Source organism: Neoarius graeffei, chromosome 7, assembly GCF_027579695.1.
Source record: "Neoarius graeffei isolate fNeoGra1 chromosome 7, fNeoGra1.pri, whole genome shotgun sequence".
Classification (NCBI taxonomy): domain Eukaryota; kingdom Metazoa; phylum Chordata; class Actinopteri; order Siluriformes; family Ariidae; genus Neoarius; species Neoarius graeffei.
In genome coordinates this window covers 29,119,099-29,146,341 of record NC_083575.1, presented here as the reverse complement: position 1 = coordinate 29,146,341, position 27,243 = coordinate 29,119,099, and the positions used below count along the sequence as shown (strand labels likewise).

Here is a 27,243-nt window from a genome sequence, read left to right as displayed (position 1 = left end):
GACCTGCTGCTTGGATGCGTTTCCATCCATCCATCCATAGCTGCTTATCCTGTTCTACAGGGTCGCAGGCAAGCTGGATCCTATCCCAGCTGACTATGGGTGAGAGGTGGGGTACACCCTGGACAAGTCGCCAGGTTATCGCAGGGCTGACACAGAGACAAACAACCGTTCACATTCACACCTACGGTCAATTTAGAGCCACCAATTAGCCTAACCTGCATGTCTTTGGAGTGTGTGGGAAACCGGAGCACCCAGAGGAAACCCACGGAGACACGGGGAGAACATGCAAACTCCACACAGAAAGGCCCTCGCCGGCCGCTGGGCTCGAACCCAGGACCTTCTTGCTGTGAGGCGACAGCGCTAATCACTACACCAATGTGCCGCCCTTGGATGTGTCTCCTTGCTTGTAATTACTTGATCTCGGTACAGATTTTGATACCATGGACCCCAATATTCTTCTTGAGTCTAGACAGGCTAAAATACTCTGTTGGAGCCAAGAGAAATGGCCACTTCTGCATCGAAAAATCAAGTTTGGTGTTCCACAAGGCTCTATTCTAGGGCCACTGTCTTTCTAGGTACAATTATTCGATAACATGGCTTTAACTTCTACAGCTATGCTAATGGCTGTGGGTTACAGTATGACCAACACAGTACCTGAGCAAACTTTTGGACTATCGTGATCGGCCATGTTTGCTTTAATCGAAAGGTGCAGGTTTTATGTTAGTACCTAGAATAATGAAGATCATAGCAGAGCTTTTTCTTACAAAGCTAGAGGATCGCCTTCTAGTTCGAGCACGAGATTCAGACAGTCTAAATTTTTACATTTATGCTTGGTTAGTTAGGCATTTTGATAAAGAGCCTTTCTGTTAGGTAAAGGTGTGTGTATGGAGGGCTCATGTGCATAGAGAGTTGTGGTAAACCAGGATGGTTTGATGCTCTCATCCTCTGGTTTATCCTGATGCTTGACTTCTGCGTAGCATTTTCTGCACTTGGTCCCACATACTCCATCTATCAAACACCTAATGTATATTTTACAGTTAAATCTCAAAAGATCAATCTTGCAGGCGCAATCTTATTGGTCAGATTGTACATACTTATACGCCTGACTGACTTGGTCCAACAGGAAAAGAAACTTTTGAACAATGACAACTATAACTTTCCAGAGAAAGATATAGATATTGGCAAAATGTTTGTGATGATAATAGTCCCCAGGGTATTTGAGCATTGTCTGAAACACTGGCAAGTAAAGAAATGTCAGGGCTCAAAAGGGAAACAATGTCTAAGTACAGAAAAGAGCTTTTGAGTGAACATAGTCTCTACCCGGCCGATCATGGAGATCAAACATCACAAGAGGGGATGCTGAGAGAATACATATTAACTAAGCTATTTCTTTTTAAAACCCTCAGAGAATAAGAATTAGGAATTTGTCTGCTCAGAGGACAAAACGTTATGCGAGAGAAAACAGCTAATAAATATAATGAGCTATTTTATTTCTTTTTTTAAAAAAAAAAAAACAGAAATCAAGAGGATATGAAAGATACAGTACAATTGCAAGCATAGAAAAAAGTTTACTGCCGCTCTGTTGTGCTGCCATAAAGTTAAAGGAGAACTGAAGTCATTTTTAAACTTGCTTTATTTCTTAATTAATGTGTTATTCAATTACGTTTTCGGTTTTATTAACCATATATCGTGACTCGTATTGGCAACTAATATTATACTTATCGGCCTTTTCGGTTTTTAGCCATGTTGAATGTAGTTCGTATGGTTCACGGCAGGCGTCGCTTATCCACGTGACCTTCACGAGACTTGTGCGAGACTTCAAACGTAAAGTGTCAGCGCCGCCATTTTGAAAACTGTTTACGCAGCGGCCTGATCGCCATATCATTCCAATTTAGATTAATTTCGAGATTTGCCAGCTTCGTCAGCGATGGAGATTATTCCATACGACTTCGAATCGATATGGAATAGAGAAGAGTTGGAAAGACAGGATAAGGACGAGTCCGTCGCGCTGGTATTTACGTCGTTACTGTCGCACAATTAAAACGTGCCAGGTCAGGCGGCTGGTGGGTTTTCAAAATAATAAATACATGCGTGTATTTTTGTGATAAATACATATTATACTGAGCGCGTTTCCCACATAATCCTCACCAAGGTTTCACTACAAAATGGCGTCCACACTATATAGTGAGTAGGGAGTGATTTCGGACACAGGGAAAACTTCTGGCTTGATTATGTCAGCATTTGAAAGAGGGCGCGCGCGTCTTTTGACAACGTTGGCAGATGTCGGTCGCTTTGATTTCCGCTGTACGTTTTACTTCCGTCCTACGATGTCTCGCACAGGTCTCGGCGAATCTCGTTTACGGCCATTGCTTTGACATATGGACTGATGTATTACAGAGCGCATTTCAAACACTCATAACTTGCTATAGCAGCGACAAAATAGCGATCAAAAATGCGTTCCGATATTTAATAAAATGAGATAAATAGAATTTTGATAGTAAAAAATTTGCCTTCAGTTCCCCTTTAAGGCCTCAAGTTTTGACGCATTGCTTCAATCAACTTCTATGTCAAGTTGAGGCTTGCTCAAACCTCTGCCTCGATCACGTCCGTCACTAGTAGTCTGTTAAGACATCTTCCTTTTAGCTAAACACTAATCCTGTAAGGGTTAAATCAGGTCTCCTTAAGGAGTTTTGTCTCCTCTCAGTTGTACATGTCTATTACCGGACAGACTAAGTATTCGGAATAGTATTGGGACATTGGAGAAGCTTGAGATAGTCTCAACAACATTAATTGTTAAAAAAAAAAAAAGTCTACCAATCAACCCAGCATTCACAGAGAAATCCAACTGCTGGGTCACCCCTGTTCATGTAGTTTCACAGTGTTTCTTTTTCCAAAAGTTGTCAAGTTAAATGCTCCTTTAAAGTGCATATCCTGGACCAATTTCATTTTTTTTTTTAATATGAAAGTATGTCCCTTTACACACTCATCCAGAAGGGTAATTTTGCACAAGGCCATCTGTCTACAGCAGACAAAAATTAAATAACAAAACGCGTCTGGAAAAATCCCAAGGGAGTCTGGAGCCAGATTCGTGACGTTACCTGCGGAAGCGCCAGCAGGCTGCGAGAGCTTTGCACGGTTTCAGTGCACAGCCTGTGTAGACCAAGCCTCCCATTTCTCTCTCATTGTCCGGTCTTTTGGGAAACGATGAGTACTAATCCCATCAAGATTGGTGTTGCTACACCCTCCTATGATACATCTGTTAACCATTTTAATAATTACGCGATAACGTTGAAGAAATTTGCAGAAAACCACCAGGTCGTTTTCTCATAAACAAACCAGCGCTGACGTAGGATTCAGAAGGAGGCGTCCCGCACGCGACGTCACGAAAATCAATGTTTGCCAGGAAATCCAAACGCCAAGTTTTTTCAGAGGTGGACCAATTCGCCTCAAATGGCTTGATTTCAACTGAATTTTTCTGGTATTGCGCAAGGTAAAAAAAATTGCACAAAATGTTACAGATATTTGACCAAAGTTTGATATAAAATAGGAGAATTACATTGATCTTGCTCCTGAATTTACCCGTGATATGCACTTTAAGCACTGTGCCATTAATATTTCCAGAAATCATACTCCACATTCCAAACAATAACATTATCTGGCAATTGGAAAAACTGCTTTTATTCCCCAAGTGGGTGTCATTTCCCCGATCATGCATTTCATTCTTCTGTGCAGCACAAGGTCAGGGTTAGAAGACACAGCAGCCTCCAACTTCAGAATCCTGTGGTTAGGCTGTGTAATGTGATAGATTTTCTGAAATCCCTCAGAAAGTAAATGCAGAAAGCTCACAATAGCCACACACTCGGACAGACAATGGGTGTGAACCATCTGTCATTCAACTCAGTCGGCCAGGCATTTGTAATTGGCCCACTGGACATGCCAAGGTGAGAGACATTTCCATTTTAAATCAGGAACGTCTGTGAAGGCGTTCCAAGCTTAGTCATGCTGAAAGCTGTTTGTCACCTGCTAGCCTTGAACTGGCTCGCTCACACTCGCTGGTATAGAACATTACCTCACTCCCAGCAGTCAGAAACACAAAGGAACAAACTCACGCCTGACCCTTTCAAGTGTTTGATGTTTTTACTGTAAAACGAGAAAAAAAGCTGCATACTCCTCTATAAACTCACCTTGAACGCAAGTCTCAGAGCAGATGTTGAAAATATACTACTATGCAACATGATATAACACTAACAGTAAAAATATTGAAAAAGAAAATCTTACAAAAACAGTTCTTAAGGAGTTTTATTTAACTTTAAAGCAACAAGAGTGCTCCGAGACCGCAATATCCGCCACTGGCAACTATATCTATGCTATAAGTGCCGAATACACCCTCAGGAAATTGTCAAAGTGCAAGTTTGGTAATCAAGGGCTGTAACTCTGGTAAAATGCGACTGAATTGAACGAAATTGTAATATGCGTATTGCCGACATACAACAAAGAATCCTGCCAAGTTGTGTGAAATTCCTCCAAAAATTGTGAGAGGAGTTCATTTCAGAAGGTGAGCACCCTTCCCGGGACGGACGGAAGGACATCGCCACGACATAATCCCCCTCCGGGCCTTTCAGCCAGCGGGAGATAAAAATTTTGTTCATCAAGGGCTGTAACTCTGGTAAAATGTGACCGAATTGAACAAAATTACAATATGCGTACTACCAACATACAACGATGCCTTTTACCAAGTTTGGTGAAATTCCTCCAACAATTGTGAGAGGAGTTGATTTCAGAAAGAAAACACACTCATGAAATCTTCAAATTATAATTTTGTTAAATCCAGGGCTGTAACTCTGGTAAAATGTGACCGAATTGAACAAAATTACAATATGCATACTACCAACATACAACGATGCCTTTTACCAAGTTTGGTGAAATTCCTCCAACAATTGTGAGAGGAGTTGATTTCAGAAAGAAAACACACTCATGAAATCTTCAAATTATAATTTTGTTAAATCAAGGGCTGTAACTCTGGTAAAATGTGACCGAATTTCACGAAATTACAATATGCGTAGTACCAATATACAACAATGCCCCTTGTCAAGTTTTGTGAAATTCCCCAAAAAACTGTAACAGGAGTTGATTTCAGAAGGTGAGTATCCTTTCCTGGAATGGATGGACAAACAGACATCGCCACGGCATAATCCCCCTTCGGGCCTTTCAGCCAGCGGGGGATAAAAATTTTGTTCATCAACGGCTGTAACTCTGGTAAAATGTGACCGAATTGAACAAAATTACAATATGCGTACTACCAACATACAACGATGCCTTTTACTAAGTTTGGTGAAAGTCCTCCAACAATTGTGAGAGGAGTTGATTTCAGAAAGAAAGCACACTCATGAAATCTTCAAATTATAATTTTGTTAAATCCAGGGCTGTAACTCTGGTAAAATGTGACCGAATTTCACGAAATTACAATATGCGTAGTACCAATATACAACAATGCCCCTTGTCAAGTTTTGTGAAATTCCCCCAAAAACTGTAACAGGAGTTGATTTCAGAAGGTGAGTATCCTTTCCTGGGATGGACGGACGAACAGACATCGCCACGGCATAATCCCCCTTCGGGCCTTTCAGCCAGCGGGGGACAAAAATCAATTCCAGATACAGAATACTTTCTAAAGGTTCTGAGATATCCATTCAGCTTCAAACCCACGCAATTATGCTTTTAAGACGTAAAATTATTGAAGAAAGGACTTCTGTGGATGAAGCTCTACAGATCTAGAGCTTATTTTTACAAAGTGTTGTGGGGGGTTTTCTGTTTGTTTTAAACGCGTTTAAAATTCATGTTTACTGGCGGAATTCAACTTCCTCCAAGAGAACTGAAATTCAAAGGCCTCCAATGCATAAATATATTCAATGTTTTAATACTCCATCAAACGTGGTATATAATAATAATAATAATAATTAAACTTTATTAGGTACAGGGTTTCAAAAGCTGACACTGATTTACATGAATGCTGTGCGTAGCGGATAGAAATGAATGGCAAATATTTAACAACAAATAGAATAAATAAAAATATAATCATGTGAATAAAAATATGAAACCTTATGGCGATTTGGACTGACAATGGAAACTTTATGAAACAGTGTGAAAATTATAATAACTTCGAGGTTTGAGTACGTTGGACAATTTAGAGTTTACTTAGAACATTTTTACTCGTATACATAACCAATAGTTTGAGCCAATCCCCTCCGTCTCAGGATTTGTTGACTAATTGCGTATAGTAGGGGTGTAAAGTATATATACGTATAGTAGGGGTGTAACACAATACTAATAACCGTTTAGTACCTAGATTGGGATTTAAATCCAAAACGGGTGTGGCTTCAACATCAGCTATATCATTCAAGTATATAAGTGGTCTCGAGTAGCGATCAGGCAGTTACTAAAGATGACTGAATGAGCAGCGTTCATTCAGAACATGAACTTAGTCCATGTTTGTCCATATCTGACTATTTGCTACGTGAAAGTTAAAAGGTACTTGTAGCTGTATTTGCATCCGTATGTTGAACACATTATCTGTATTCATATTCGGTTGCGTCCCTGCGCTATACAATGCTTAGATGTCACCGCTATTGTTTGTCTGTATAGTTTAGGAAGAGATGCACACTCAAGCTTTCCGTCCCTTTTCTCATGCAAACCCCGGGTTCACGTCGCAGGGAGGAGTGCAGGCACTGAGTCAGCAGTACGGAGGAAACGAGTAAAGCCTTGGAGGTGAATAAATCTATGCCAAAACCGAGGTGGGTCACTCCTCTTCAACACCAGAACCACCATCCTTCTTTCCTCTTTAAAAGAGCACCGCGTGTGTCCGCATCATCCATCTATCTCTCGGTGACGGGTGGGGCTCACAAGGCAGTGTTGTGCCTCACATGGTAATGGGCCTTTCTTCCTTCCAAGGCTAAGACATGTAAAATACTGCGATGAGCTCAGCGAAAACAACAGGACGGCAGAAAACGAATGATGCCTCCAGGAGTGCTAGCAAGCCACACACGCATTCGCATTTACTTACATACACACAAGCAAGGACTTTCTAAGAACATTAAGGCTTGCGCTATCTCAGCAGGCCTGTAATTCCCACTATATACATGCAGTCAGATGTGCCATCTTCACATTATTAGCCTGACCTTCTCGTTGAGCACGGAGCTAGCTCTAGCCTCCATTTCTCTGTGGCAGACCGTGCTAATGGCGGAGGATTGAATCTCATCCCCGCAGTGATCTCATAATCATCCCACGAGGTCTAGAAAAATGATTTTACATTTGCAAGCCGTGCATCTTCATAAAGCTCACTTACAGGAGCCTGTTTCAAATCATGCTGAGAACACAAAAGATGTGCGGATGCATTGTCAATAATAGTTCCCGATAGCCTTGGATTATTCTTAATATGAGTCAAAAGACATGAGCCTTTCAACGGCGCCGGTTTTTAAGAGTGAGCTTGACTCGGGTCAAACAAGCCGTCTCGTTTACATGATGCCATCAGAGGTGATGGATACAACTTCTCTTCGCCCTTCGCCCAAGGGGAAAATGGAGGAACAGTCAATCCTTTGCTCTTTTAAGAAGCGGCAAAACATTCCAAGCCCTCGTCCCGACTGACAGCTGCTAATGGAGGAAGAGGACTATAAACACAGCTTCGTGTGTTGATGGAACTTCTCTCTTCGTCGACCCCCCTTCTCACCATTTTGCTTTGAGAAGAAGCTCGACAAAGACACGAGCAACATCTGATACTCTGCGTCGGAAGAATTTCTGGGCACGGTGTCAGGACTGGGCACCTTCACAGCACTTAGATGCTTCTGAGGCGTTAGGAAAAACACCTCCGATCCTGAGAGACGGCTTCGAATTTCACCCCTTTGTGTTTTCAAAGTGCCGAGTTGCCCGATCCGTTGAGTAAAGCAGACGATGGAGGCGAGTTGATTAGCAGCCCTTTCCTCTTAACATACCTGGATAATCAGCAGTATGGGCCAGGCCTTCACTTGCACCTAGCTGTTCATGTTTCACTGGTAATTGTCCGCTTTGGGTTTGAGAAATGATCTGCCTCGGAGCTTTTACGCAGCCCGACGGCATCTCGCATTCCTGCGAAGGAAGTGTTTCCACTTGTACACAACGACGATGTGAAATCGAAAACAAAAAGAAATGCCACAAGGGCTCATAATGGTGACGGGTGCTTTGAGTTTGACATTTAAATTTTTACCATCTGGGCATTTTTATTTTTACAGAAACCTAAAAGGAAGGATTGCATATATAATAATCATAATATTGATCGTTTAACTTAAAAATATGATTCACTTTTTGTTCAATGACCACATGGTTTCCAGCATGCGATCTCCCCCCATGCTGATTCATGGCAGATGTGTTGACGTGTTAATGTAAAATACTGTGGTTTTCGGCATTCGTGTGTGTGTTTGTATGTGTCAACTTAATGATGAAAGCTGTTATAAACAGCTGTGAATAACAGTTCCACTTTATTTCCATTTAATTACTGAAGTTAAGAACAGAGTGAGCGAGAACAGTCCTCGTCTAAATTGAATATATTATTTCGGATGGAAGACGAGAAAGTTGTTCGGATGCCACGCTCATTAACATTTTCCGAAGAACTTCCTTCCTCCTGGACGAACAGATAAACAAACTCCAATCAACTTTAAATACTTACACCAGTCTCTTTGTATCGCAAATTTGACAGATGACCCTCCACTTAATGAAACAAAGCCAGGTGAGGTGGACTAATCAGATCCTTGTGGAAAAACACTCCTTTATCGACCTGATCTATTATTCCCATGTGTGTGCTTATAACTGCAGGCATCGGGGAGAATTAATCATCGCTGCTTCTCCGAGGAGGTGAACTAAGAGCACGAGCAAACTTCCTTTTACAACAAATTTAAATATATATATATATCAAGTCACAACTGATAAGAAAAAAGTTTTATCGTCCCAAGAGATTCAAGGCATCCACGGTCTGTGAGCTATGTAAAGAAATAGAAACCCTTAAACCACAGTCCTTTTGCGCTTTTAAAATTCAAACGATGAGGCAAAACAGATGCCATTCTTCAAGGCGAATCAGGCGGCAATATATTTAGGTTGTGAGGCCACGGTGAGTGAGCTAATTACAGATTTAGGACTGAAACAGTAAACCAATTACAGGGTGGAGTGTGAGGTGCTCCAGCGAGCTACGCAAAAGCGGAATAGCATTACTGGGGAAGCCATTGTATACTGATGGCATCTTTTTATCTCTCTCTTGGTGCTGATAAGGCGAAAAGACAGAGAAGGGGAAGGGAGGGGGGGATTTCCCCCCCTAATCTGATCAGAGGCCATTGTTTTCAAAGCTCATTAAGCTACAGGAGGTCCAGAGGTCTCTTCGCAGTTGACAAGTCGACTCCCACCCCCACTCCCCCCATCAATACCATCCTTTAACACCGCTGAAGACGAGGGAAGGCTTAGAAAAACAAGCAGCCGGGACAAATGGAAACGACACGGAGGATTCAGCACAAATACACAAGGGCCGGAGCCCTGACAGGGAACCTGGTTTAAGGTTTTGGGGCCCGAGACAGCAGGAAGTCACTTTCTTTTTATGCTTGGAAGGTTGGGGGCTTCCTTCTCACTCTCATCTGGTCTCCACAGAGAAAACGAGTCAAGCCTCAATGTATGGGATATGGATTAAAATGGAAAAAGAGAGAGAGAGAGAGAGAGAGAGAGAGAGAGAGAAAGAAAAAGAAGGAGAGGGAAAGAAAGAAAGAAAGAAAGAAAGAAAGAAAGAAAGAAAGAAAGAAAGAAAGAAAGAAAGAAAGAAAGAAAGAGAGTGAGAGAGAGAAAGACCGAAAGAGAGAAAGACAGAGAGAGAGAGAGAGAGAGAGAGAAAGACCGAAAGAGAGAGACAGAGAATAAGAAAGAAAGAAAGAAAGAAAGAAAGAAAGACAGAGAGAAAAAGAAAGAGAGAGAGAGAGAAAAAGAAAGACAGAGAGAGAAAGACCAAAAGAAAGAGAGAAAGACAGAAAGAGAAAGACAGAGAGAGAGAAAAAGAAAGAGAGGGAGAGAGAGAAAGAGAGAAAGAAAAAGAAAGCGAGAAAGACAGAGAAAGACCAAAAGAGAGAAAGACAGAGAGAGAGAGAAAGACCGAAAGAGACAGAGAATAAGAAAGAAAGAGACAGAGAGAAAGACAGAGAGAGAAAGAAAGACAGAGAGAGAAAGAAAAAGAAAGAAAGAGGGAAAGAGAGAGAAAAAGAAAGAGGGAAAGAGAGAGAGAAAGAGAGAAAAAGAAAGACAGAGAGAAAGACCGAAAGAAAGAGAGAAAGACAGAGAGAAAGAGAAAGAAAAAGAAAGAGAGGGAGAGAGAGAAAGAGAGAAAGAAAAAGAAAGCGAGAAAGACAGAGAGAGAAAGACCAAAAGAAAGAGAGAAAGACAGAGAGAGAGAAAGAAAAAGACAGAGAGAGAGAGAGAAAGACAGAGAGAGAGAAAGAAAAAAAAAGACAGAGAGAGAGAGGACGTCCTGTCCTGCCAGCAGGGATGTCAAAGGCTGCTGTAAAGGACGGCGCTATGGCATCAGCCGTACTGAAGCTCGGTGTTCACAGCAACATGCTCAATATGCTGCAAGAAATCAAGACAACGTCACAAATCCTCGTGAGCACACAGAGCCTCCGTCTCACCTCTCGAGCTGAAATATCACCTGCACACGCAAACCCCGATCACAGCTACACATTCCACAGCCTTCTAACGGCTTCTGCCTGCTTATCATCACATTCAGGCGGAACCATTTCAGATAGTTCAACAGTTTTCAGCAGTGTTTCATCACTGTGTGATTCATTACCTTTAATAACTCCATGACTCCTGACTCAGTTTTGCAAGTCGTGTCGATTTCAACTTGGTGCAGTGATTCAATAACTAATCATACACAGAGTCTTTTACACGATATCAGGACCAAAATACGTCATACGATACGATACGAGTTGTGCCTTATTTCATGAACATTCACGGCACGGTGGTGTAGTGGTTAGCACTGTCGCCTCACAGCAAGAAGGTTCCGGGTTCGAACCCAGCGGTCGACGAGGGCCTTTCTGTGTGGAGTTTGCATGTTCTCCCCGTGTCTGCACAGGTTTCCCCCACAGTCCAAAGACATGCAGTTAGGTTAACATGAAGTGGCCTTGGGCTGAAGCGCCCTTGGGCGAGGTACCGAACCCCGACTGCTCCCCAGGCGCCGTAGCATAGCTGCCCACTGCTCTGGGTGTGCGTGTGTTCCCTGCTTCAGATGGGTTGAATGCAGAGGATGAATTTCACTGTGCTCGAGTGCGAGTGTGCATGTGATAAATAAAGGCTTCTTCTTCCCGAACTAGTACGTTTGGCAATAGAACAAACTGCTGAAACTGAATCATGAGATTAGACTCTAACTATATTTCACATTATTCTATTCACATTTCACTGGATATGAGCAATCGTGCACTCTGATTGGCTACTCTACGACTAGGATATCAGCTTATATACTGTGAGTAGAGAAAAACAAAATGGCGGCACATGTTGCTGAACCAACCGAGGATGAAATAAAAACTACTTGAAAACAAAACCCCTAAAAATACAACAAAATATGGAATAAAAAGTATTTGATGATAAGAACGTTTTTTTTTTAATTTTTCAATAATTATTATAGCATTTTTCACAAATTGCTCGTCATTTCGCCGGTTTGTTTACATTAAAGGATATGGGACATGGATTTTTTTCTGGGTATAATTATGTATAAAGGACGTAAGAAATGCCATCTAAATCACTGCAGGGCGTCAAAAATGTGAAAATCATCACATTATTCAACTTTTTTATACATCAGCGTAAAACAATGATTCGTTAATTAGCTAAGCGGTCACGTGACCTGTGACGTCACAAAAACTTTCCAAGGAGCCAGCGCTTGGGAATCTAATGTAAACAGGTTACCGAAATGGACACCATCGACAGTGACATTCCCGATGTTTCACAGAGATGTGAAGTTTGACCCTATCAATTCGAACCGATAGCTGGAAATTCACATGAACATGGATCTTGTCTTTACTCTGACGGGTCAGATGATTCTGAGAGTGAGAGTTCATTCAGCCCTCATGAAACTGAAAGCGGTCGGCTCAATAACACTTCCTGGTAAGTTAAAAACAATTCTGCTCAAAGGCTAATGATCTGTTGAAAGAAGTATTATTTTTGTATCATACATTGAAAGTTCATCATAGATCTAGCTAAAGTCCGTTGCAAGCTAGGTTTTTTTTGCTGATATTTTTCGAGATTGATTGAGATACAATGCTTCCAGAGTCCGAGATGAAAACATTCAAAATGGGGAAACGAATCAGAATTATGATAATCAATAATTGATGCACCCAAAATTATAATACTAATCCTTACCGCATGAGGCCCATGGTAAAACCACACTTCCAGGAGGGGCTGCCGTCTGCCTCCCAAGCCGGCCGAGAGCGCTCCTCGTCGGGCACGGCCAGGCGGGCGAATGCCCTGGTCCGTCCGCCCTGTCTAAAAAATAATGGTACAACTCCGAGTGAAGGTATCAATGCGCTGCCGAAGCGCGCAGAAGGTGTTAGTACGCCTGTCATTATAGTGCGGACTTTCCATAGCATAGAAAATCACCACGTTTCAATTTGTGTAACTGAACTTTGTTTCATGTCACTGGTCATATAAACCTATGTAAACAGGAAAAACGCTGAAGAGTTTGGTCGCATCTAACTACAGCCCCAAAAAATACCATTGGCCATGCTGAGCCTGGCTACATTGCTAACAGGAGTGACAGCGTGTCTGACTGACTGGGAGGTCGCAATACACCATGATGTTCAATGTACGTTAAATACTCTAAAAACGAAACAATTTTCTTGTCATCCAAGACACAAAAACTATTTTGTCGCATTCGTCATCACGATTCACACTTCTCCATATTCATCTACCTGCTTGTGCTGTACCCGAAAGTTTTTGTGACGTATGATCACGTGACAGCGGCTCTTCCGGTTGTAAAATATGCATATCGGAGCTCGAGCAGAAATGCCATATAATCATCACGAATATAACAATTTTGCTGAATTTAATAGATAATTTTGTATTTGTTGATGCAAATATTTCATATTTTTAATGGAAAGAAACTGATATAGCGTGCATTTATGTTTCATGTCCCATGTCCTTTAAGTGGAAATGACTGTGTCGGGCGTTTTGTATAAAGTTTTTATTGATCGAATTTGCAAAAAATATAAATAAAACGCTCCGTTTCTCAAAATCCAGTGAACATGGATAGAATAAAACAGTTATTCTACTCAAATCTCGTCGTACACGGCTTATCAGCTCATGTACGACTCGATTTTGTGGAATAATTTAATTAAAATGGTGCCCGTGGTGAATAATTTTGTTCGAACAAAATTGTCGTAAAGAGATTTATCATAAGGATAAGGAAATTATTTGAGAAAAAAAAAAAAGACACCAAGTTACAGGAAATCGATTTGCTGGTCAGTCAAGAACATCGGAAATCCTCGAGAATAGACAGCATTCCGTCGTCTGGCATCTCCGCCGCCTTAAAGCTCTCATGCACTTAACTGAATCAAGTGTTTTAATGACGTTAGCGCTGCTTTAACGTACAAGTGAAGACAGGAAAGGAGAGGAAACCAAGAGGCTGGCTGTTTCCCTCAAAGCCACGACTGTTGTCAAAACACACCAAGATGGGCCAGATAAAGTAAATTGCATCCTCGGGAAATGTGGGGGGAAAAAAAAAAAGAAACGAGCAACAACAGATCCAGGCTGCACATGCACATCTCCTCCTCCCCACCAACACGGCAGAGGTAACTGGACCCAGCTTGGTCTCTCCTCCAGGGCTCTTTGTAAGATTGAGAGTCAATCAGAAGCTGATGACAGATGGAGTCAGGTTAGATTTAAGGAAGAAAGTCACAGATGGGGTACAACCTACGGTAAGAGATAGGAATTACCCACGACGTCCAGCGCCGGCACCCTTTCCACCTCTAAACGATCCCTTATTCTGCACCTCTGACCCCAAAAATATATGATGCCTTGAAAAAAAAAATAAGGGAAGAAAGAACATGTCCTGAGGCTGAATTTGAAAAAGGTGTGTCGGCTTCGAAGGTCACTGGCCATATTGTCTCGGTCTGAACTAAAGGGCAAAGACACTTAAGGGCAACAAAACCTCAAGGAGAAGTGGGCCACTTTGTCCCTGCAGTGTTTCAGGGATTAAATCGACGATCGTTATAGTAAACAAAGCGTGACGGAAAGGACGAAAGCGAAAATGCCTGAAATCCTATACTCGGACAGTTCGTGAAGACTCAGAACGTTCAAGAGTCCACGTTTTATTTGACACAGTTGGGAAATGTTCCTCCCGACTGGCTTTTTCAAAAACGAACCTAATTAACACATCAGGGCCTGCCATGATGGTTAAAGTAGACAGGCTTTCCTGTTGCCCTAAGGATACAGGATGTCAAAAACAAGCTTGCGTTTTAATTATCGAAAAGAAACTAATTCGATCCTTATGATTACGTCCGGCGGCACGGTGGTGTAGTGGTTAGCGCTGTCGCCTCACAGCAAGAAGATCCGGGTTCGAGGCCCGTGGCCGGCGAGGGCCTTTCTGTGCGGAGTTTGCATGTTCTCCCCGTGTCCGCGTGGGTTTCCTCCGGGTGCTCCGGTTTCCCCCACAGTCCAAAGACATGCAGGTTAGGTTAACTGGTGACTCTAAATTGAGCGTAGGTGTGAATGTGAGTGTGAATGGTTGTCTGTGTCTATGTGTCAGCCCTGTGATGACCTGGCGACTTGTCCAGGGTGTACCCCGCCTTTCGCCTGTAGTCAGCTGGGATAGGCTCCAGCTTGCCTGCGACCCTGTAGAACAGGATAAAGCGGCTAATGAGATGAGATGAGATGAGATGAGATGATTACGTCCTTTCGATCAAGACTGTTTTCTCCCCGAACTCTTATCGACTCACGGTTTCTTACTTTGTCCTGGTCATCGGCCCAGGGGTTTAAAAAAATAACACAACACGTGCTGTGTGTGTGGTCAGGAAATATGCAAAAACTTTCCATCTGGACTTTCAATTTAACACTTCATGAGCACTGTTAAACTGACCATAACGTCTGCCTTGCAAGAAAACAAAACGTGACGTGCTTAGAAACACAGAGCTTAATTTATACATCTCTCTCTCTCTCGTTCTCACACACACACAAATGCATCTCTGTTACTTATTAATCCTTCCAGCCCTGCGTCTGTCTCGTTGCGGTTCTCATTACTCTGGCGCAAGAAGTGTCCACTCCAGAAACGGCCCTTTTCCACCCTGATCATCTTCCTTTCTCTAACTCCCCCTAGTGCCTAGAAAGCACATCATTCGCTCGTGTGAATCTTAGCTAAGCTAGAGGAGTGAGAGAGGAAGGGGAGTACGGAGGGAGGGAGTGAGAGAGGGAGAGTGACAAAGGGGAGGAGGCGAGGGAAAGTGTGAAGCCCCTCCTCTGGATGACATCAGCACCAGGGCTGAGGCAGAGCTGGAGGCAGATGTTACTTTACACTTGTAGGGAGCTCTGGGCAGCTGAGCAGACCGGCTGAATCCTCTGAACCTCTCTCTCTCTCTCTGTCTCTGTCTCTCTCCGTTTCTCTCTCTCACTCGCTATTTGCCAAGGAGTGCATGTATATGTATGTGCGTGTGTGTGTGTGCGCGATCTCGTGTGAATACATGTGCGGACACAATAACACACCTCTGTCTTCTGCGACTTCTGGGCTTGTTTCTTTGGATTTCTAAGCCGTTGGATATATACACTGTGGACTGACACGTTTTTTTGTTGTTTTGTTTTGTTGTTTTTGGAGGAAGTTTCTTTTTGCATTAATGCTTTGCAGGTAAGTAAGTGTCTCTTTACGGGCTTTGATCCTTCTTTCATCTCATTCCCAGTCCCTTCCCATTAGGTGAGGATCATCAAACCATACAGAAACACTGAACATCCCAAAACAGGATTACGCTTACTATTTATCAGAAGAAGAAAAAAAAAAAAAGCTCTCTGGAAATTATTTTCTCACTCCGGTGTCGGTGTAGCCTTCTGTTCATACTGCTCTTCAGAACAGACAGCAAATCCGCATTTCAGGTCTATGACACAGGCTCGAGAGTGCAACACACATTTTGCGCTTGGATCTCTGTCCTAGCCTCTGGGATGCACTCGAGGGGAGGGGGAACGGCGTTAGGAATAAAGTAAGGGAAAATGTATAGACTATGCAGCTGCTCTCTATACACACACACACACACACATCATGATGTGGTCCAAGACGGATTTTTCCTGAGTGGCTTTGTTCATGGGTTGCAGAACAGATCGAGTCTGTTACCAGTGTCCAAGATTGATCCAAATACCCGTGTGTTTAAAAAAAAATAATAAAAAAATAACTCTTCCAGGGAATTATACACCGAATTGATATGGATTGAATGTGTCGCGGAGGAAGACGCAGGCTTTTACGCAGAGTCGGAGATGTGCGCAGCTCCGCGCTCCATAATCTCACACACACACACACACACACATACCCGCGTCCGCGGTTTCACTCTGTGTGTCTAATACCCTGCCCCCGTATGCCTTGAATGTAAACAGCGCCGAATACCAGTAACCAGTCCAAGGCTTTAAAGACGAGAGAACGCGCGCGATGTGGCACCGGCGCTCCGGCTGGATTTTCTGCAGCGCAGCTCAGATCTGGTGCGCATCATTTTATTAGCTCCAAGCCCAAAGACTCCACCAAGGGCCATCACAGCCAAGACGTGAGAGAGCAAGTGACTCAAATGATAAACCGTTCATTAAATTAGGCTGAGAAACAAACTGCAACACAAGTAATACTGCCCAAGTTCGCCAAAACACATGACTGTCATGATGTGATGTGGTGTGATGTGTGTTATTTGCGGTCGATGGACTCAGTGGGCTTAGAGTTAAAACAATGTGTTGTGTCTCTCCTCGGCTTTAAGCGGCCTAACCTGGGATTTCACCAAGCTCGTGTCAAACCAGTAGTCCAGCCTGAAATAGCTTTCCAACAAGCCAAAGCTCAGCTCAGGACAGACATGAGCAGCTCATGCTGTACTGTATGTCGTACACAACTCATTCAAGCTGATTATAGCTATCCAAGGCTAGTAAAACCGAAACTGCACGACGACTCCAAATAGCTAATCATTATTATTTTTTTACAATTATATCAACTACACAGGGTTGCAAAGGGAGAATAACTAACACGTATGAATAAATTACTTCAGCCTCAGCCCAGCTTTCATTTCTCCAGAATATTCCTCAACTTAAACACCACTCAGCTACAAAACCAAAAAACACCTTCCTTCAGTCACGAAACGAAGGAAAAATAAATTTAATGGCGCCGTTTGATTGCGCGTCTTTTCTTGTAGAAAGCGCTACATTCTTGAAGATTCGACCCGAAATGGTCATGTGTCCGAGGCCTCCCGAGACCGTTTTTGTGTGGCGGACAAAAAGAAGTCATCCAACAGAATTCAGCACTCGTGTTCACAGCTGACCTCTGACCCAACCAACCATGGGGCCTTTAAAAAAAAAAGGCCTTCAGAAACACTTTGTTTTAGGTTTTTTTTTCTCCCAATGCATCTTCAAAAATAATTCTAAACCAAACGTCACTGAGATATCAGTTATAACAGCTGGAGTGATGGATAGATGAGTTCAGTGAAAATGAGCCTTTATGTAAGTACAGGAAGTAATTTGTTCTCAGACAGAAAGCATAGTCTGTACAGGGTTGTAAATCAACCGAGATTCTTTCAACTATTGTCCAGAGGCGGAGACCCTCTGTTCGGTAATTAAAGCACTGGTTCTGCATGTATGCGAGTGTGTGAGCCACGCAAGGCCTGATACTGAAGCGCCTACCACCCCCAAGTGGGGAAAAGCAGAGCAGCTGCCGCGCCATGCACCGTTTACCCTTTTCAGTCTCTTCAAAAGAACAGAGACCCCCACGCCTACCCCCTGTGTCGCCCAGGCTCCTCAACCAATACCCGAGTCCCACACAGACACAAAACCTTTCAAATTAGCTTTGGTCTGATTTTAAATTAGCATTTACACCACTGAAAACAACCAGACGGCTTTATCCCTAGTGTTAGCCATAATATCCAATATGGCGAACCCGGTATGGGACAAACAAACGAAGCCTGAGGTACAAGTTACTCATCACTGCAAGAGTACGAAGCAAATACGGACACAAATTACACTTAACACAATACGACAAACGTTATTGACTGTAAACCTTTACTGATTGATTTAAACCTTGATGAAGTGTCATTCTTATATATTTTTTTTTTTATCATGCCTCTTACTTCACACGCAATCTTAAAAAAAGATCTAGTCCTGGTTAAGGTGTATCCCCCCGCCCTTCAATTTAACATTGCCTGGGTAATGCACTGGAGGAGAAGGAGGCCTCCCTCGCTGAGCTCACAGCAAAGGCAGCCTATCAGAATGATAAGGAGAAAAATGTCAATCACTTAGACCTTTATCAAAAGAGAAGCGTTAAAAGTTCACATGCTTTGAAGAGAGAGCTAAAATCTCGAAAACTTAACCACAGGAAAAAAACTGATAACGCACGCCCGGAGGAGCTTAGCAGAAGTGTTTCAGATCAGGTTCCCAAATCCTTGTGCCTGTTTAGCGCAGGACAATGAAGCTCAGATCCAAATCCAATGAGCATCGAGAAGCGAGAGAAAACGCAATCAGCTAGGCGAGCTTAAGCTCGGAAATTATTAGCTCACTCCATCAAGTCAATAGGTGCTGCCTAGTGTGTTCAACAGAACAGTGTCTCGAAAAGAAAATCAGACTCTCTGACTTGGACACTGTTCTGCAATCCGACTTCATTCATTCATGATTCTGGTGAGTAAACGAGTAGAAGCACAGAACGCGTTTTTTTTTTCTTCCTAGATGACGACGACACTCGTAACGTCTCCTTTTTATTTCTCTCCAACGGTGTCTGGATGTCGAGGCTGAATAAAAGAACCGTCACACCCACGCACGCATCTTAGCTTTGCGCTTTCTCTTTAAAATCACCTTCGTAATATCAAGTCGTCTTCTCCTTTAATCTATAAGACATCAGGTTCGTGGCTGTGATTCGGCATGACAGGAGGACAGGGTGTTGTTAGACGCCACTGTTTGGACCTGCAAATTGAGTTACAAGGCTCTCAATTCTCTAATCTCCTCCATGTCATTGGTTACAACGGTTAAGAGCCAAAAATGCTTGTAGCTTTACTCTTCCATTGTTCTCCAGAAAACAAGCTGCGACGCGAGGAAGGTTTCGTGCAAAGGACACAAGCTTTTGTGTTCGGAGATGTAGCGTATCGTTTGGCTTGGCAAGGGAAGAGGCTTATTTTTAGGCCAAGTCATGGAGATGCAGCAGGTATTAAAGGGGCATTGGAGGTGACATGGACGAGACTCTTGCTTGGATATTCATGAGCACTCGCTCAAAGATGAGCTTTGGATAATTTACCATATGCATTTTTTAAAGAATCGGAGAGCATTTCCTTCTGCTCGCGAATCTCAAGAGTGCTCTGCTTTCAGAAAGCTGCATGATCTTTCAAGGAATTTCCGTTCCTGAAATATGTTCAGAAACCAAACTAGTCCTGATGCTTCTTGCTCAGAAAACACATTTCGGTGAGCAAACTTTGTTTTGTCCACTTCCTCCTCTCCTCTTCTAAATGCCTGTGCTCCTCCTTGTCTCCGATATATTTGTTTTAACTCCGCGCTGGTCACTTTAAAAGACGAAAGCGCAAGAACTACAAGGAGACGCTCCCTGCAACCGTAGCAGGGCCCCTGAGCACCGTAGCTTTTCTAATGCAAAGACATTCTTTTCTCCTGTCTCCATAGAGAAGACCGAGGGGAGGGGCTGACGGGGTCATGGGCAGACAGGTCAAAGAAAACAAAATCATGGTGGCACAGGCTGGTGGATGCGGAAAAAAAAATACTTCTTTTTTTTTTTTTAATCAAACGCTCAAACGTCTCGTCTCATTTGTGTTGCGTTTCCCAAACAAAGTGGGCCGTCAAAGAGAAAAACAGAAACCTAATAATACTTCTTTGAAACTCGTTAGAGAAGCATCAGTCTGGTTAAAAACATGGAAGTTATTAGAAAATCAATCATCCAAAAAAAAAGTAATGTATTTTGAGAAATCCTACTCTCCAGAGTGAAGGGGGATTTCCATTTTCACATCACTTCAAGACAAGAATTGAGTATTTGAGACAGGACTTCAACCCTTGTGCTTTCCTTTCCCTCTGACTTACAGGATCTTCCCTGAGGTTACGACCAACATGAACCGCTGCCCGACTGTGTGAGGTCACGCTCCTAAGGAGAGCAAAGGGGCGCAAGATGCTTTCACGGCACAGGAGAGAGTGAGCAATCCTCGTCCACCGTAGAGCCACCAGGCTGGATACGTTCTTCATGCTCCTGCCACGAGAGGAGGAACACGATTTGGGGCCAACTCTACCAGAGAACAAGAGCCTCCTCGGATTTCAGCCTGCCTTTACCTGCAGGCTAAGTGGGCTCTGGGCTCTTGATGTCATGTCCATTCTGCTGAAGGACATACCGGAACCCTACAAAGGAGTCTCCCAGACTCACAAAAAGGTCTAATTAGGGGTCCAAACCACTGTGCTGTGAAGTAAAAGGATTCTTCACGCACTGGACTCCCTCAGTATCTTTTTTTTTTTCCTTCCCCCCTGCCGGCTTGCCTTTTTTTTTTTTTTTTTAAAATGATCTGAATTGCATGCCTGCATTAGTGCACTAGAGGTCTGTCTTGAAGCAGAGGAGATTTCTTCAGAGGTTTATCTACAACAAAGCCTTTGATGGCATGAACTGTAGACACTGCGGTAAACGGCAGGAGGTCGGCAGCACAAACAAGGATCAGCTGGATCAGGATATAACCAAAGAAGACTCGGACAGTGCAGATAAGAAAGGGGGAGCTTAAAGCATCATTGGATTTTTGGGTGAAAGAAGAGGATTAACTGGCTCCTCCAAATCAGGTACGAGCATTACAGCTCAGCTGTGCCGTGTTCTATTTGCGTGACCATTCTGGCTTCTAATAAGACATGCAGGAATGGAGATTATGGGAAAGAAAAATGTCCAAGACAAACAAAACAGTGGTTGATAAATTGGTACTGCATTAATTGCACTATATTTGTTTACTTGTACATCACCTTGCTAGTACCTGACATTATACTAGTCATCATGTTCTGCAATACTGGCAAAGTTTGGACCGGTATCTGTATTTATCCACGAAATTAACACCTAAACCCTTTCCTGTAGTGTTTTTAGTTCAGTGATCGAGCAGGACCTCTTCTCTCTTAATTAACCACAATCTACAAACGCTGCATCACTCACTGATTTCATAGATTTTTAATTTTTTTTTTTTTTACACACCGTGCTGAAAGCCTATAAAAATATCCTTAATTCATCCAAGCTTTTAGAACAAGAAATGTTTTGTTTTTATTTGGTATATTGCTCCAATTTTTTTGCTTTTCCAGTTGTTTGGTATTAGGTCTGACCTGACAAATCCTTAAAGGGAAGAATTCTGTCTCAGGTTTTTCCGAAAGCTAATAAGCAAGACCCGAGTGCATTCATCCGGCACAGTCTGCTAGTATGAAAGGCAGCTTTGAAATGCACTGGCCTGCTGCAGACGTTTTTACAACAGCTAGGACTTCGTCTGCATTACACTCGGTAAAAGATAAAACCAGTGACACAGGCATTTCATTCAGGAAAAGAAAGTTGGTTGAAAGATCCCTTATCTGGATCCATGTCTGAGATGGAATATCCTTCCACTTTAATTAGACTTGTTTTGATATTCAGACACAGACTCCATTTTTCCTTCAACTTTTTCCTCCTCGCTCAATGTTCTGTATACCCTATTTCGGGGGGGGGACTTATTTATTTTGTTGACATTGTTCACTTGTTCCTAAATAGTATGTTTTCAGTAGTGATATTTGTTTCAAATTATTTAATTTAATACCAGAAATGTGCTCAAGGCAGAATGCATACAAACAGCACTGATTTACAGAAGGGTCTGTCATTATTTCAGAATGCCTCCTGATTCTTTTCCCCCCCTTTTCCTTCAGGGAGGACAAACAAACCGAGAACATTAATCATGGCGTGCCAGTACAAGTCCTTCTTCGTCTTCTTCATCAGAGCTGGGGTTCTCCTGGGTCTGGCCAATCCACTGGTGACCTCAGCTTCCTGTCCATCACAGTGCCGGTGTGATGGGACTTTCATCTACTGCAATGACCGGGAGCTGACTTCTATTCCTACTGGAATCCCACAGGATGCCACCGTCCTCTTCCTACAGAACAACAGAATTAAGAGCGCAGGCATCCCTGCTGATCTTCGGAGACTCAACAACGTGGAGAAGATCTATCTGTATTGCAACAACTTGGACGAGTTTCCTACCAACCTTCCTGTGAATGTCAAGGAGCTCCACCTTCAGGAAAACAACATCCGGACTATTACCCATGCCTCGTTGGCACAGATTCCCTTCATTGAGGAATTACATTTGGACGACAATTCCGTGTCCGCTGTCAGCATAGAGGAGGGAGCGTTCCGAGACAGCAATCATTTGAGGTTGCTCTTCCTTTCCCGCAATCACCTGAGCACCATTCCCTCTGGTCTACCCATGACCATTGAGGAACTTCGCTTTGATGATAACCGCATCTCGTCCATTTCCGAGGCGTCCTTGCAAGATCTGATCAATCTAAAACGCCTGGTGCTGGATGGCAATCTCTTGAACAACAGGGGCATCGGGGAAATGGCCTTTGTTAATTTGGTCAACCTGACCGAGCTTTCGCTGGTGCGCAACTCCCTCACATCACCACCTGCCAACCTGCCGGGCACCAGCCTTGAGAAATTACAGCTGCAGGACAACCACATAGACAGGGTACCAGCAGGTGCCTTTGCTTTCCTACGCCAGCTGTACCGCCTGGATCTGTCTGGCAACAAATTAAACAGCCTGCCTATGGGGGTCTTCGATGACCTAGATAACCTTACCCATCTGCTGCTGCGCAACAACCCATGGTACTGCAACTGCAGAATGAAGTGGGTGCGAGACTGGCTGCGTTCATTGCCCTCTAAGGTCAATGTGCGTGGCTTCATGTGCCAAGGTCCTGATAAGGTCAAAGGGATGGCTATTAAGGATCTATCCACAGAGGTCTTTGACTGCTCTGAAACCGAGGTCTCGCCAGCATACGAGACCAGCACAGTGTCCGTCACGCTGCCACCATCTCGACCCCAATGGCCACTTTATGTGACTAAAAGACCCGTGATTAAGGGGCCAGACTTTGGAAAGAACTATCGCAGTACTACGCCACCAAGTCATAAGATTATCACAATCAGTGTTAAATCCAGCACTCCAGACACGGTGCACATATCCTGGAGGGTATCTCAGCCAATGACTGCCCTGCGACTCAGCTGGTTAAAACTGGGCCACAGCCCTGCATTTGGGTCCATCACCGAGACCATTGTGCAAGGGGACAGGACGGAGTACTTGCTTACAGCTCTGGAGCCTGAATCCTCTTATCGGATATGCATGGTTCCTATGGAAACCAGTAATATTTACCTGTCAGATGAGACGCCTGTTTGCATAGAGACAGAAACGGGCTCCTTAAAAGCATACAACCCCACTACGACCTTAAACAGGGAGCAGGAGAAGGAGCCTTACAAAAATTCTAATCTGCCTTTAGCTGCTATTATCGGAGGAGCAGTGGCACTTTCGGCCATCATCATGCTGGCGCTCGTGTGCTGGTACATCCACAGGAATAGTTCTTTGTTTTCCAGGAATTGCACATACAATAAAGGACGCAGGAGGAAGGATGACTATGCGGAGGCTGGCACAAAGAAGGACAACTCCATCTTGGAGATTAGAGAGACTTCTTTTCAAATGATACCCATAAATCACATGCCAGTGTCCAAGGAAGAGTTTGTGATACACACAATTTTTCCTCCTAACGGTTTAAACCTTTACAAGAGTCCACACAGCGAAAACAGTATCAACAACAGAAGCTACAGAGACAGTGGAATACCAGATTCAGACCACTCTCATTCATGATGACGTGCGCCGATTTGAAAGACGTTTTATTACGAGTGACTGACATCAGGACTGCCCGGTCTTTTACAAAACACTGGATTGAAAAGACTGAGAAAGCAATGTTCTGTACATTTGCCATATAATTTATATTTAAGGACGGTTTATGAAAAGAAACAAGGCTACAATTGCAGGCCGTCACTGAGTCCTCAGTGTCTGCGGTCAACAACTGCAATTATATATTTTAGAGGTTTGTAGTAATTTGTACTGTACATCCTTTGCTTAAGGTTTCAGACCAATTTAAAAAAAAAGTCTTTGTGCTCGACTGAGATATCAACTGTGAAAGTGGGTTTTCATTGCTGTGTTAAACAATCAGAGTTTAGAGAACCTTGTAGAAGCACAGGTCATAATGTTCGCCAATGTCGTTCTCAGAAAAAAAAAGGCAAAAAAAAAAAAACGGCCGATGGGAATATAGGGCACAGTTGATTAAATGGGTAGAAGAGCTTTTTTCGTCTTATCTGTATTGGACAAACATAGACGTGTTTCGGTTGAACAGAACCTCAAGAATATGTTAGGGATCTTAGTTGACATTTCAACAGTGTTGTCAGGCTTTAATTCTCTGGTATTTTTGGAGTATGGAGATATACTGCTTCCTTTTGTTCCTGAGAGAGGTAGCACAGCACAGAGCCCAGGAACATGTTCCTCAGCTGGGTACGCTTGTCCAGCACAGGACCGGCAAAGCACAGAAATAATGAGAGGTGGCTACCCAGTGACAGTGTTCCTGTCAAGAGAAGGGAAGAAGAAGAGAAAGAAAAAAAGCCCCACTCCGTTGTGTACCAATTGTACTTGTAAATGATGCTCTTGAAGAGGAACACAATTGGGGCAGAGATAAAGATATACTTGGGTTCATTTTTTTACTTGGAATACAAGTGTGAACTATTTTTGTTTATAATTATTATCTGTATTTTTTTTTTTCAAAAAGTTTAAAGCCACTTTTATGTTGCGACGACTGAAAGTTAATTGTTCCTTACCAACTGAAGACCAAAGTGCATATATGCCCTTTGGCCAGTCTTGTATGTGCCTTGATACAATGCTTCTTGTATTTAGCTTTTTAAAAGAATAAATCGGTGAGTTAACTTTTTTCATACACACTTGAATATGATAAACTATTGGTCATATTGCAAAATAAAAGTGGACAAAAAATCAATTAGGCGGCCTCCACTTCTTTTGCATGCATTTCCATTGCAGGGGGGACTGCTTGAAGGAAATCGTTTGCGTGGCTAATCATGAAGGAGTTAAATGAGGCAGAGTGTGGAGCAGGGTTTCACGTGACTGGCAACCACGGGGTGGGTGGTGGGGTGGGGTGTTTAATAACGATCTGGTATACGGAAAGTGACATGGGCCCTACTGGGGCTGCCTGTCACTACGCCAGGTCATGCCATGCACAAAGTGCCATTCACATTTACACACAAACTCAGCTGTGTGCATATGGCTGAACACACATACACACACACACACGCACCATTAATTACAGTTCAAATGAGTTGCTTTAGGCAGCAAATTAGTTCCAAACTTTAAGTATGCACCAAGCTTCTACAATCACAGACCTACAAATATGAGCTCATGCTGTGTTTAATGGTTGGAGATCGGATCGAGTTCACCAGGGTCGCGCATGTGCCGAACGTTGATGTACAACACAAAAGTTACATGTCATTTTATTCCCGACTGCCAAAAACTGATGATTTCTCTGGTCTTCATTAGTGTTACGTGACAGAAAGACGAGGACAAATAATGCGGTCGGTTTTGCAAAACGGTCCCTCAAAAGTCCATTGTAATTTTATCACCCAAAACAAAATGGCAACTAAACAGGTTTCCTTTTCCATTTACACAAAGCTAGCTTACTATAGTAATATTTTCGTCTCTTGTAAAATTGCCTTATTTGTTTGGATTAGACAAATATTACACTTCTCACATATAAAATTTATTTATTCTATCCACACTCACTGGATATGAGCAATCGTGCGCTCGGATTGGCTACTAGGCGATCAGCTCATATACTATGAGTTGAGAAAAACAAAATGGCGGAGCGTCGGTTGGTTGCTGAACCAACCGAGGACGAAATAAAAACTCTACTTGAAAACAAAACCCAAAAAAAAAGCAACAAAAACACGGAATAAAAGTATTTGATGGTCAGAACATATCTTTTTTTCCCACTTTTCAAGAACTATTATTCTATCATTTTTCACAAACTGCTACTGTCATTTCACGGGTTTTCGTTGACATTTTTCATCTTTAAGCATTAAAATTTGTTGGAATTTTTTTTACGACTATACACACGTACATTTATCAATCCTGGTTTTTAAAAATAGCGCCAGAAACAAAATACTCGAAACAATTTCCGAAGTATTTCCGGGGCTCTGGAGAATATAGCCGTCACAACAAACAAACAAACAAACAAACAAACATCATCATTAAAATGTTTCAGTAAATGCTGTAGACTTGATATAATCCTTCCATTAAGTGTTTTACCACAAGAGATTTTTACCCTGACTATTTCACAGTTCGAGCCAAAGATGGTCAAATGTATTATTCAGACGTCCCGACACATTTGCACTCGTATCCTTACTGGGGGGGAAAAAAATTTTGATGCACAAACCTTACTCAAACATTTCAAAGTTACATATTATTTAGATTCTGGCTGAAAAGTTGCAGACAATAATGCTGATTTTCAATCAAGAACATGGTACATTGCACATTTATAATATTCCTCCTTCTCATTTTTTCAGCTTGAAGGTCTTGGTCTTAAAGATCCACTCTTAAAACCGAACTACACATCGTGGTTGAAGCCAAGCCGATTCATGAAACGTGTTATCGGAGTCTGAGAAAAGTTACAAGGCTTCATTTCGAGGATCCGGCCACACAGATGAGATCACGGCAATTTCCTTGTGCGATGTCGCTGCCTTATACCTTCTGCTAACACAAAGGCAGATTGTGTGTGTCTGGTTCCAAGTGTGTGTGTGTTGGGAGGAAGAGCTGGATGGAAATGTATGCTCTGTAAATCGTTCCCTACTGCCATTAGGATTTGGTTTCATTAAAAGGAATGAAATAATGAAAGACTAGTAAACAGCCTGTGCAATCCGTCTATGGCTCAAATAAAAAAAAAAAAAAAAAAATACGTACTGAAGATGCACAT

At 42.7% G+C, this 27,243-nt stretch overlaps 2 protein-coding genes across 2 annotated transcripts in view; one reads left to right on the top strand and one right to left on the bottom strand.

Annotated features, from left to right (window-relative positions):
- The window catches only part of macrod2 (mono-ADP ribosylhydrolase 2), a 1,287,170-nt gene that overhangs the window by 1,047,802 nt on the left and 212,125 nt on the right, over window positions 1-27,243 (bottom strand). The window lies entirely within an intron of this gene.
- flrt3 (fibronectin leucine rich transmembrane 3) lies at window positions 15,563-25,219 on the top strand. Its single transcript, XM_060924636.1, has 3 exons — window positions 15,563-15,877; window positions 20,274-21,006; window positions 22,096-25,219. The coding sequence occupies exon 3, from the start codon at window positions 22,125-22,127 to the stop codon at window positions 24,072-24,074; it is 1,950 nt and encodes a 649-aa protein (XP_060780619.1). The 5' UTR covers window positions 15,563-15,877; window positions 20,274-21,006; window positions 22,096-22,124; the 3' UTR covers window positions 24,075-25,219.

Bases quoted from the DNA above. Each gene is read 5' to 3' on its own strand.
- flrt3 (XM_060924636.1), top strand. From the start codon at position 22,125: ATGGCGTGCCAGTACAAGTCCTTCTTCGTCTTCTTCATCAGAGCTGGG.